This window comes from Sipha flava, unplaced genomic scaffold (genome assembly GCF_003268045.1).
Source record: "Sipha flava isolate LNK unplaced genomic scaffold, YSA_version1 18993_pilon_pilon, whole genome shotgun sequence".
NCBI lineage: Eukaryota > Metazoa > Arthropoda > Insecta > Hemiptera > Aphididae > Sipha > Sipha flava.
Genome location: NW_020272529.1, coordinates 72873 through 84978, shown reverse-complemented (window position 1 = coordinate 84978; position 12106 = coordinate 72873). Strand labels below are relative to the sequence as shown.

The 12106-nt window shown below is 29.3% G+C and overlaps 1 protein-coding gene across 1 annotated transcript; it reads left to right on the top strand.

Annotated features, from left to right (window-relative positions):
* The first annotated feature begins 238 nt into the window (after nucleotides 1–238).
* On the top strand, nucleotides 239–6264 carry LOC112681314 (probable E3 ubiquitin-protein ligase RNF144A). Its single transcript, XM_025551578.1, has 5 exons — nucleotides 239–548; nucleotides 673–1531; nucleotides 3959–4121; nucleotides 5526–5845; nucleotides 5924–6264. Exons 2-5 carry the CDS (start codon nucleotides 827–829, stop codon nucleotides 6170–6172), a joined length of 1437 nt encoding a protein of 478 aa, XP_025407363.1. The 5' UTR covers nucleotides 239–548; nucleotides 673–826; the 3' UTR covers nucleotides 6173–6264.
* The last annotated feature ends 5842 nt before the right edge of the window (nucleotides 6265–12106 follow it).

Genomic DNA, 12106 nt, shown 5'->3' with positions numbered 1-12106 from the left:
AATATTTGAATAAAAATAAACCATGATGCCTATGTTAATATTTAAATACAATTTAGGACGATCAGTAAGTAAATTAAACAAGCTAGCGTTGATAAATTTATGTTTTTATATTTATATTATTGAATTGTATATGGTATAAAGAACCCTTATCAGCACTCGACAATCTAGTTATAAGTATAATGTAATAATAATAATGATAATTATAATAAAAATAATAATAAAACAATTAGATGAAGTTTGTCAACCTGTCACCGGTTAATTTTCGTACATTGGTGCGCATGTCTATGGGCCATCTGTCAAATCGGCTGATTGGTCATATTCATCTGATAAAAACAATAAAATGTTCTCTTTTTGCTAAAATTTATCAACAGTCCTATTGTGTATTATTAATTACAATCTTGTGTATAAGTATTTTTTTCAATATCACGTTATCGATATTCAAGCATTGAAAAATGACCTACTAGTAGAATCGTAACCCAAATAAAGACGTTAAGACGTTAGTAAACTTGTTTTCAAAGTAAAGAGGGTCACAAATTTTACATTATCAGGTAATGAAAAATATATAAACAGTTATATACAAGTTAGTTATACAACTGTCACTTTTTATTTGTAATTTAACTATAGTTGAAAATACTTTCTGAATTGCTAAAATTATATTTAAACATTTTATAGATGAAAGTTAAAGTCAAATTACGCTATATTCAAAATTGTTTCATCTAAGTGTTACAAAATGTAGTTGAATTTATTGTTTACGGAAAATGACAAACAATTATCTATCAGCCCAAACTGATCGGTCGGCGGATTGGCGGTCGCGTCGACCGGCGATATGAAGAAGGCCACTGTTAATTATGAACATACTCACTCGTTACAAAATGATGAAGATGATAGTCATGAGATAATATTAGAACGCGATCCATTCCTGCGCCGGAAGTCTCACCGTATTGCTGTCCTTTCAGGGCAAAATGGATTGGAAGAAAAACCATCTAAAAGTAATGTTGAATTACCCTCAAAAAATAGACGAAGCTGGGAAAGAGAAGAAGAAGTGCTTTTAACTAATGATTCATCTTTGGATGATGAGGATGCTGCAAGAAAACTACGAAAATGGAGTAAAAGTAAAATAGATTTATTGATGCCTAGTTTACGGTCCCTGGTCACTTTGGCCAGGGGCAAGTCATCCTCAGCTACATCATTAAATCAACCGGGTTCAGCAGAAAGTTGGTCCCATTTAGAATGTGTAAAGGATGATGAACCAATTCGTAAGTATAACACTATGGTAACATTATCAAATGTAGTACTAAATCGACCAGCAGGAATCAAACCAATAAACCGTTTAAGAGATACCGCTGTTTGTTCAAGATGTAGTAGTGTTTTATCTTTAGCAGCCTCTTCATCTAGATATTCATTAGGGTCAACATCAAGTTTTGTTACACATCGAGATCAACCTATTGTATTATGTAAAGTATGTTTAAATGAAGTTCCTGTAAAAAATTCATGGACACTTCAACAGTGCGGATGCTCCTATTGTATAGAAGTAAGTAACAACTTTGTGCTTAAAAATCAAAATATTTTTTTGAAACTAATGTATACATGATAACACAAAATATTATGGTCTTGATATGTTAACCAAATGTCATTTACTTTTTTTATTTAAAGTTTTTGAGTAAAAATATCTAATACATAGTTTAAATTATATTTATATAATAATCTATGATTATGTTAACTGATATTTTTGAAGTTTTCAATTATTTTTTTAATGAAAAATAATTTAAAAACATTTCTAAACTTCCTGAAATTTATTTTTATTTCATTTCCATTTAATTTTTTCTAGTGTTTAAATTCCAATATAGAATAGATATAAGTATAGATAATTAAATTATTGTTTATTAAAAATTGTTTGTTCTACTAATTGAGATTTTATGAAGGAAACCAAAGTTTCTACAATTAAACTTTATAATAATAAATTCACAGTACCATTACCTTTAATTTAAGTTTTTTTTTTTTTAGAATTGTTCATACTTGACTTATTTGTTATCCAATTAAAAATTTAAAGCTAAACCCAGTAGTTACATCACTAATAATAATACTTTTGGCTATTTTAATGCATAAATTATTATAAAAATAAAATTATAATAATACATTTTATTTATTTTCATTTTTATATTTATAATTTGAATATTAATTGAACTTTTGGTACTTGTCTACTGCGTAAGTACTTTAATTTATGCATATTAACAAAATTTAGTTATGTGTTTGAATTATTTGATTTTATTTGTACATAACAACTTAGTATTTTGAGATAAATTTAAAGTGTCATCAATTATTTATAATTACCATATTATGATTACTATTTGTTTTATTAATCAACATGGTTTTTTTTATCTCAAATAATTACTATTTCAGCATATTATACTACTTAAAAAAAAATGTATATACATATAGGTAATATTTTATAACATACTTTTTTTTTTAGTTAAATTATTATTCAATGAGTAAAACATAATGGCTAATGTTTAATTTTATTGATAACTCTGGGTAGTATATAAAGTAATAATATATTTTGATATAATTTTGTTTTTTTATAAACTCCTCAAGACATAAACATACTTTAACTTATTTATGTTTTGTTTTTAAAATTATAAATAAAAATTACTATTATGTTCATATAATAATATATATATATACCTAATCAATAAATAAATTGTAATTTTACCTAATTTTATTCTGATTTAACTTATTTAATTTTAATTATTAAATGTATTATTAATATTAAAATTTAATGATATATAACTCATTAATACTGAATTAATTAAAAGTTTCATTTCATATGATTAAGTTTTTAGTTTATTATTTTATCATCACTATTTTATAATTTTGAGAACAGAATATAAAACTAAAATTTTTATATTAATATAAGTTGAATGTATACTATGTTAATATTCATGTTAAAAATATTATAAGAAATTCTAATATGTTATAGTAACTTTATTTGAGATATTTATTAAAATATTTTCTCTAAAATATATTTATGTATTAGTACTAACATTTTTATGTAGGTACTTAATAATTTGATTAATCATTTGAAATTAGTTATAGTTATTGAATTAGTAAATTATTTACACATATTTATGGTAAATAAACCAATAAAATTATTTTTTTCTTTTTATAAATTACTATTATTAATTTGATATTGGTATTCATTAAACCTTACCAAGTATTTAATTTGATTATTTTGTTAATTTACTGTTTAATCATAATGCGAATTGAGGATATAAGTTATTTTATACTCTGTCACTTGGATTGAATATATTATTATATAGAATTGTAAAATATGTATAAACTTAAAAAGCAATTTTGTAACATTGTATCTGAAAATATTTTGTGAATTAAACTAATTATAAATTTTTAAATATGTACGCTAAAAAAAAATTATTTCATATTTATAAACATAATCAATTTCTGTAAATGCTTATATCATACTAATTTTATAATATTCATACTTTTCTAATTGAAACAACTGGTATTTGTCTTAATAAAAAATATTGATAATTTTGTTAAAATTTTAAGATTAGTAAAAATTCGCCAAAATTACTGATTTATTATTAAATTTATATTATGGTAAGATATATAATCAAATGATTATACTCGAGAAGGCTAGAACTTTTAAATAATCAAACATAATGTGAATATATGACTAATTATTATATTTTTTATTGCTTGTGTTGAATGAATTGTTGTTTTTTCTATAAAAAGGAAATGTAATTGAATTTGTTAATTCTTGCCGTAATTTACATATTTTTACTAAAAAAAATATAAGTTTCAATATGATTTAATCTTAAGTATAAATTAAATAATTTGCAATTATTATTACATATTATGTATACACTTTATTATGTAATTATAAATGATTATATCTTACTTCTATAAAAACAAAAGTTAAAATTAAATTATTTATTTACAGTGTGTAAGAGCATATGTGGAATTTGAAATCAACCAAGGGGCATACAATATATCTTGTCCTGATGCTCAGTGTCCTAAGCAAGGCATTATCCAATTGGAAGAAATAGAAGCATTAGTCAGCATAGATGAAATTGAAAAACATCATAGATATAGACTTAATAAGGGTAAGTTAAATATTATAGATTTATAAAATGTAAGAATTAATAATATTTATAAAACTTTGTTCTTTTTAATATCAACAATTTAAGTTTATACCGTCACATATTTATGATATAAACTTAAAAAAAAAAGATCATAGAGAAATAGTTAGAATTCCTTATATAATTTTATTTTGAACATTATTATACATTCTTAATGTTTGCTAGGTTGCTAGATATTCTCTCTAACTCTTTAAAACCACTGCTTTATATTATGTTTAATAATAGTCCAATTACATAAAAATTTAATTAATTTGAACGTAACAGAACAGCAATATTTTAGATATTTATCCCACATATTTATATATTAGATATTTTATATCACATATCACAGTCAAATGCGACTAATTTTTACACTTATCATATTTCCTTGATAACTAAATGATAAAGTGTATTCATTTAAGAGGTATATATTAGTATATTACAAGAATTTGAATAAATATTTAAAAAATGTCGATATTGAGTTCTTTTATATTTTCCATTATTTGATGAACATAATTATTGATATTATAAAGTGTAAAATATTTGATTATCGGTTCTGTAATTAGCATCAATATTAATTTTGTTGTAAAAATAGTTTTCAGTTTATATATATTTTTGATTAGCTTCTTTCATTTTTTCTTGTAATATTTGATTAAAAAATATGGTTATTTTGGTAATAATTTTGGCTAGTATTAATTTTTTACCTCAATTGACACTTGAAGTGAAAAGGAAATTTGAAACTAAGTTGGAATAATAAAGTAGGATAATTAATTTTGAGTATATTCAGAAAAAAGATACATACATTTATATAAAGCTACATACTTGCAATGAGCTAAAGAAATTAAACTTAATTTTGTTGAGTTAGTTTGAAGAGGAAGGCCTTGATATAACCTTGATAATCTTGAATAACCTTGATTATAATTAATCACATTTTCATTAATATACCAAATAATTAAATTAAAACTATTTAAGTCTAGATATGATATAAATTTGAAACATAATTTAATATTTACCATCTTTTTACACTAGAATCCATTTTCAGTTTAGCAATGTTAGCTATTTTTTTATATTTTTATTCTAGGATTAAGTTTTCTTAATAAAAATATTTTGCAAATATAATATTTCTTACTAAGCTTGTTTCTATTAACTATGAATCTAACTAGATTATTAATTAAATTATTAAATTATAATGTCTCATTTTTATTCTTTTAATATTTTTCTAATGTTTAATCAAATAAAAGGAAAATAATTAAAGGTTCTTTTAGAGAATATAAGTATCATATATTATGCATTTTCAGAAATAAGTAATAATACTTTACTATTACAAAAAATATAAAGTGTTTAAATTTTTTTCCCTTTAAAATAGTTTATTTTTTAATTTATTCACAGAAGTAGAATTAGATAAAAGTCGTATGTGGTGTCCAAAACCTGGATGTGAAACAGTTTGTCATGTTGGAGATCGTTCTCGACCTCACAGTGTAATATGTCCTACCTGTCAAACTGAATTTTGCTCTGGATGTCGAGCAACGTGGCATCCAGGAAAACCATGTCCTCCTCCAACTACACAAGACATGCCTACTTTTGATTCAGATTTAATTAAATGTTGCCCTATGTGCAGTGTACCTATTGAGAAGGATGAAGGCTGTGCTCAAATGTTATGTAAAAGATGTAAACATGTGTTTTGTTGGTATTGTCTTGCTTCTTTAGATGTAAGTTTATTAAATACAACCATTCATTTTCTTTTAATATGTCTACAATTATATTAATTTATACTTTTTTTATTTTAGGATGATTTTCTTTTAAGACATTATGACAAAGGTCCATGTAAAAACAAATTGGGTCATTCGAGAGCCTCTGTTATATGGCATCGTACTCAAGTTATTGGTATATTTGCAGGTTTTGGTATACTACTACTTGTAGCTAGTCCATTATTATTACTAGCTGCTCCATGTATAGTTTGTTGTAAGTGTCGAGTATGTACTAGTGGATCAAAATTAGATGATCCTGATGATGACATATTGGATGATCCAAATTGACCATAGTACATATTAATACATTGTGAAACAAATTTTAATTTTGTTTTTAAATGAAATGTAATAGATTGAATAACTAATATTGCAATAGTTGTTTATGAACAATATGCTTCCTAGTCATCTAGTTCGTTTACAATTTGATGCATTAATTGTATTCATATTTTTTAACCTTGACAACTTTTACCTTAAAATATAATTCAAAAAATATATTGCTAAAATTTTATCAATTCTTTTTTACTTTGTTTTAAATTATGTATAAATTATATAACTATAAAAATAATATACAATTCATAGACTATATAAATATCAATATAATATACAATACATTCAGTCTGATATCCAATCGGTTTTACTCAGAAAAAAGATTTGTAATATATCTTAATTAATATATACACTAATAAATAAATAAATTTTGTCTTTAATTTCCTATTTTCAATTGACATATTTTGTATCACCTATATATTAAGAATTATTACTAAACATATTTTATTTAACCAATTGAGACTATCCTAAAGAAATTAAAAATATATATTAATCACGTTTTATGAGCAAACTCTATTATAATTTCGATTTAATCGTCTAATGTTTTTATATTAAAAAATATATCTATTTAATAAATTATATTAAAAATTTTAAACCAAATTTAATTATTGAACAATAATTTAAAATGCTTGTAAAAACTTATTAAAGTATTTTATATATTTAATTAATTTATAATATATTATTAACTTAATGAAAGATCACTTTTAAAAATCACTAAACTTAGCTTTATTTAAAACAAATAAATGTGGCTTTAAGACCATTAATAATTTGGTATTATACAATTATGTTATTCAAATTTAGGTATTTTATAATATGAAGATTAACTAATGATGAAGACAATACAAATTTAAATGTAATTAAACCAAAATATTTCAATTTTTTTTATTTCACAGTAGATATTAAAGTATTCTAAGTATATTTGATATTTGAATAAAAGCAAAATTTTTTTTTTTTATAAACTATTTTTCATTTATTTTTTTATGGTCGAAATTTAATTTACTTTGTATAATGTTTAAATTACAGTATAACATTTCAAAATTACGTTTTTTCGAATTTATGTGGAAGTATTTGATCATTTTATTTATAAATTACAAATTGAACGCAGTGAATTAATGTTTATATAGGCTTAAGGATTTTTTTTTTTTTTTGAAGAACTTAGTTTTCATTCCATGTTGCTGCCAATGTTAGAAGTAATTTGAGAAATTATTATGATACTTAACATTTACAATATTTTGTACTTTAATTACTTTTTCAATGTATTTTATGAGTTTCGACCAAATCAATTTTTTTTTAATCGATCTCTTATGTAATATAATAAACAAGATTGCCCAAATTATTGGATCATTGTAGTTAAATTCATTTTTGTATGTATGTAAAATATTCATGTTACATTATATAGAATTTTTAGATCTAATATTATATGTGATTAGTTAATATTATATATATATATATATTATTTTATGTTTTATTTTATTTATATATTTTTTAGATTAATTTTTCGTTTAACGCTGTGATATAAATATATATATATATATGTTGAACCACAAACCTGTCAACCGTGTGATAATCACAAAATGCTATCTTTATATTCGCATTATTAAAATATTGTGCTTGTAAAGAATGTAACTATGTTATATTTGTTTTGAAATATATGTATTATTTTTTACACTTAATTTAAAAATTGTTATGAATGTTATTAACATATTGTTGTAATATGTTACATATGCTATAAAATATGAAGTTTAGAATAAATTATATATGTATTTTTTTTCTAGGTATTGCCTGTATGAATTGTGATAAAATTTATATTAGAATTTAATTTTATAAGATAACTCTAAACCCACTTGTTATTTTTCATTTAAATTTATTAACTAAATAAAAAATTGGTATACCCCAACTATAGTTGAACAACAAATTAATGAAATTTGTATTAGTATATCTAGTAAACTTTCATTATTGTTGTTTAAGAAATTCTTCTAAAATAGAAGAATATTAAATTAATTATCTGATGCATGTCTTCTGAATTTTTAACTGTTGAAAAATGTATTTTGTGTATATGTCATCATGAAGAAGTTTAACATTAAATATATTTGTTTCTATTAGTAAACAATAATTTAATTGAAAATATTAGTCCCTCGTATGGATTATTGCTTTTATTGTAATACATGTTAGATGGAGGGATGTTAGTAATTTCTTCTCTCTGTGTGGTCGTCCCATCTAGAAAACAATAGCCAATGATCAATTTAAAATTATTTAATTTATTTTTAAAACCTTCTCTTCATTGTATTCTGAACATTAATCAATAAAAACCACATAAATTTTTATATTTAATAGTTAGTTTCTTATCATTAAGGGGCCTCTAGCATTTATTTAAGGAGCAACAGTTAAGGTACGGTTTCCAAGGCGCGACGACTAGCCGTCGCGATCAGCCGCCGAAGTCTGACTGGTTTCCTAGACATACAAATCGCCGCGGCTCTAAACATAATATCATTATTTGTTTAGTCGTTCTTCGCATTTTGTTGTGTTAAGACGTATATTTATATACGTATATAAGTGTTAAACCATGTCTGATTTAATGTGCGTTTTTAATAATAACAAAATGATCAATTGATTTGCTTGAATAAGAGGAGGAAGAAGATAATTTATTTTTACGTAATTATTTAAATCCAAATAAAAGGAAACCAACTAAGGTCTTTGTGCTTTAAATCAGCACTGTCGTATAAAACAGGATTTTTCCGGACTTCCTCTAAAAGTATTTCCTCATGTTCCGGCAAAAACACAATTTTTGACATTATTATATTATAATACTAAAATATTATTATATGTTCGATATTATAATTATTATTCAATACTATAATAATTATTATAATTCAATACTAGAATATTTGTTAAATTATGGTAGTATATAATACATAGTATATATTACTATCAGCGACTGCAAAAGTTTTAACACTATTTTCGACTGGAATCGCCGGTGGCTGTCGCGATACACTGCTCTTGTCGTGGTAGAGCCGCCGGCTGCGACGGCTCTAGTTCAGTCGCGCCTTGGAAACCGTACCTTTAGACAATTTCTAATCACATCGTCTCCACACGAGGTTTATGTGTTATAGTGCGGCCAGCGAAACTAGAAGCTTGACGGTCACGCGCCCTAGTGGCCGTTTTTCATTAGGGCTACGAAGAATGATTTCCCGCGTAAAACAATTTCAAACACATTTACCCTTGTTGTATAGACCTGTTTCACAGCTACTCGTAAGATACGCGTGCTTATCATATATTCTTAAACACAACGTAGCAACGCATTTTACTGATTATTTACAATAGAATGAGAACCACTTTTCGTGAGCCGGACTACTATATAACATATTCACTATATTCATTTCGAAAAACAACGCAGCTGTACAAACAACCAAAATATTTAGAACCCCTGGTTTACACGAAAACGGTCACTAGGGCGCGTAACCGTCAAGCTTCTAGTTTCGCTGGCCGTACTATAGTTGTGAATGATTACTAATATGTGTGTGGCGTCAATGTCGATACCACTTTTTTCCGCACCATCTTCCATGTAGTCGTTGTAATCGTTATCGCAGTATACCATATTTAATGAATTGTAGTTATCGAAAATTAGGTTAGGTTAGGTTAACCTTTTTTTTTTTTTTTTTTAGTGAAAGAATCGCAGCTGGGGGAGGTATTGTGTATGACATTACTTCTCCCCCAGTCGCATCGTTTATTAGTCAACAACAATAATAATTTATACAAAACATATTGCATATACAAAAAACTTTACAAATATCAGGGCTTCTAACCCCGCATAAATTGGCCTACGGCCCACAGCAGAAACGACTTAAATAACTAGAATATTTTATTCTTCTGCGTTGCGCCCTGCCCTTTCTCTTCTTCTTTCTGCCTCCTCCTTGGCCACCATAACTGCCCTTGCGAAGTCCCTCACGGCCTGCCACACGTCGGGAGATCGCAGCATTGCCGGGACTAGGTTCTCCATTGCAATGTCCTCACCAATTGCGTACCGCAACCGTCCCCTGTCCTCCTCCCAGGCCTGGCACTCCATTAATGTGTGTTCGGCACTGTCCGCTATCGCTTGACAATGGTGACACTTGCCAGATTCTTCCTTTCCGATCTTATGAAGGTATACGCCAAAGCATCCGTGACCAGATAGGATTTGGGTGAGATGGAAGTCCAGTTCCCCGTGCTTCCTATTACACCACGCCTCAATGTTTTGAACAAGTCTTTTGGTCCACCCGCCGGTTGATGCCTCAGCTATTCGGGCGCGCCACGCTGCAAGCGTCCTTGCCCTCGGATGAAACCCTGACGTTTCACCAGCCCTCTTCTCACAGAATACCAAGCTGCGCTCTCTGGCAAGAATGTCTGCCGGGGGCACCGCGGCCAGGAAGTTTGCCGCCGTTTCAGACACTGTCCTATACGCACATATACTCCTAAGGAGCGATGTTCTCTGCACTCTATTCAGCTGGGCTACATTGACCGGAGTATAATCCAGTGTATGAGACCACGAGGGTGCACCATATAGTAGAACGGACTGCATGACTGCGACATATAGCCTCCTACGTAGCTGCTTCGGTCCTCCGACGTTTGGCATAAGCCGTGCAAGCTGGTTCGCCGTTCTTCCGGCTTTCGCTGCCGCCTCAGCGGTGTGCTCCTTAAACAACAATCTGTGATCCACCACCATCCCGAGGTACTTCATATGTTTTTTGAGTTCCAGCGGGTGACCATCCAGCATGACTGCAGGAGTTTTGAACTTGTACTTATTGGTGAACAACACCGCCTCTGTTTTATTCACCGCTAAGGAGAGGCCAATCTTCCTGATCTCTTCCGATACAACGCCTAGGGTTTCGTTTGCCTTTTGTTCTAGTTCAGAGATCGTTGCACCAGACACCAGGATCATTGTGTCGTCAGCAAAGCCTAGGATCTTCGCACCCGCTGGGAGCTGCAGGCGAAGTACTTGGTCATACGCTATGTTCCAGAGCAGGGGGCCGACGACCGACCCTTGCGGGACGCCGCACGTCACCCGAACCTCAACTCTGTTCTTACCCACCTGCGTTTCCGCCGTCCTTCCTTGGAAGTAGTCCCCCAGTATGCGCTTAAGGTATACAGGGACCTCCAGTGCATCGATTGCAGCCATCACCTCGGTCCACCCGATGGAATTGAACGCATTGCGGATGTCGAGACTGATAGCAAGGCAGAACTTATCGGAGGGAAAGTTAATGGCAGACAGGATCTCTTGCTGCAGCTTCAGGACAGCATCGTTTGAGGACTTCCCTTTAATAAAACCATACTGGTTTGGTGACAGACCTCCTCTCGACTCAATGTGTTCCTCGAGTCTCCCGGCAAGAATCGCCTCAAACACCTTTCCAACGACGTTGAGGAGACAGATCGGCCTATATGATGATGGTTCACCATCCGGCTTACCTGCCTTCTTCAGCAGTACCACACGTGCTCTTTTCCAGCCCGCCGGGACGCTGCCTTCCTCGGTACAGCGGTTATACAGCTCAGTCAGCATTGACGGGCATGCGCGATGGACTGAACTTAGAATCCGACCCGTTATATTGTCCACTCCCGGCGCTGTGGATTTTCGCTGCGCCTTGTTCACTGCCCTGTTAACCTCCTCAATTGTGATGGGAGGGAATTCTTCTCCTGCCGGGTGGATTCGTGCTACCAGCGAGGGGCGTGTTGGGAAGAGGACATCAGTAATATTCGTCACAGACTCGATCGTCATGTTACTAGTCGCTGGGGGGCCTTGCAACTTGTGGGTAACCAACTTGTAGGGCTTGCCCCATACGTCTTCATCAACCAGCGAAATAAGCTGTCTCCAACAAGCGGCTTTGCTGCGGATGATCGCACTTCTGAGCGCCTTGCGAGCTTCCT

Excerpts from the sequence above, each read along its gene's own strand:
- LOC112681314 (XM_025551578.1), top strand. The coding sequence starts at position 827 with ATGAAGAAGGCCACTGTTAATTATGAACATACTCACTCGTTACAAAAT. Across the intron at positions 1,532-3,958 it reads GATGCTCCTATTGTATAGAA|TGTGTAAGAGCATATGTGGA; the intron begins GTAAGTAACAAC and ends ATTTATTTACAG. Across the intron at positions 5,846-5,923 it reads ATTGTCTTGCTTCTTTAGAT|GATGATTTTCTTTTAAGACA; the intron begins GTAAGTTTATTA and ends TTTTTATTTTAG.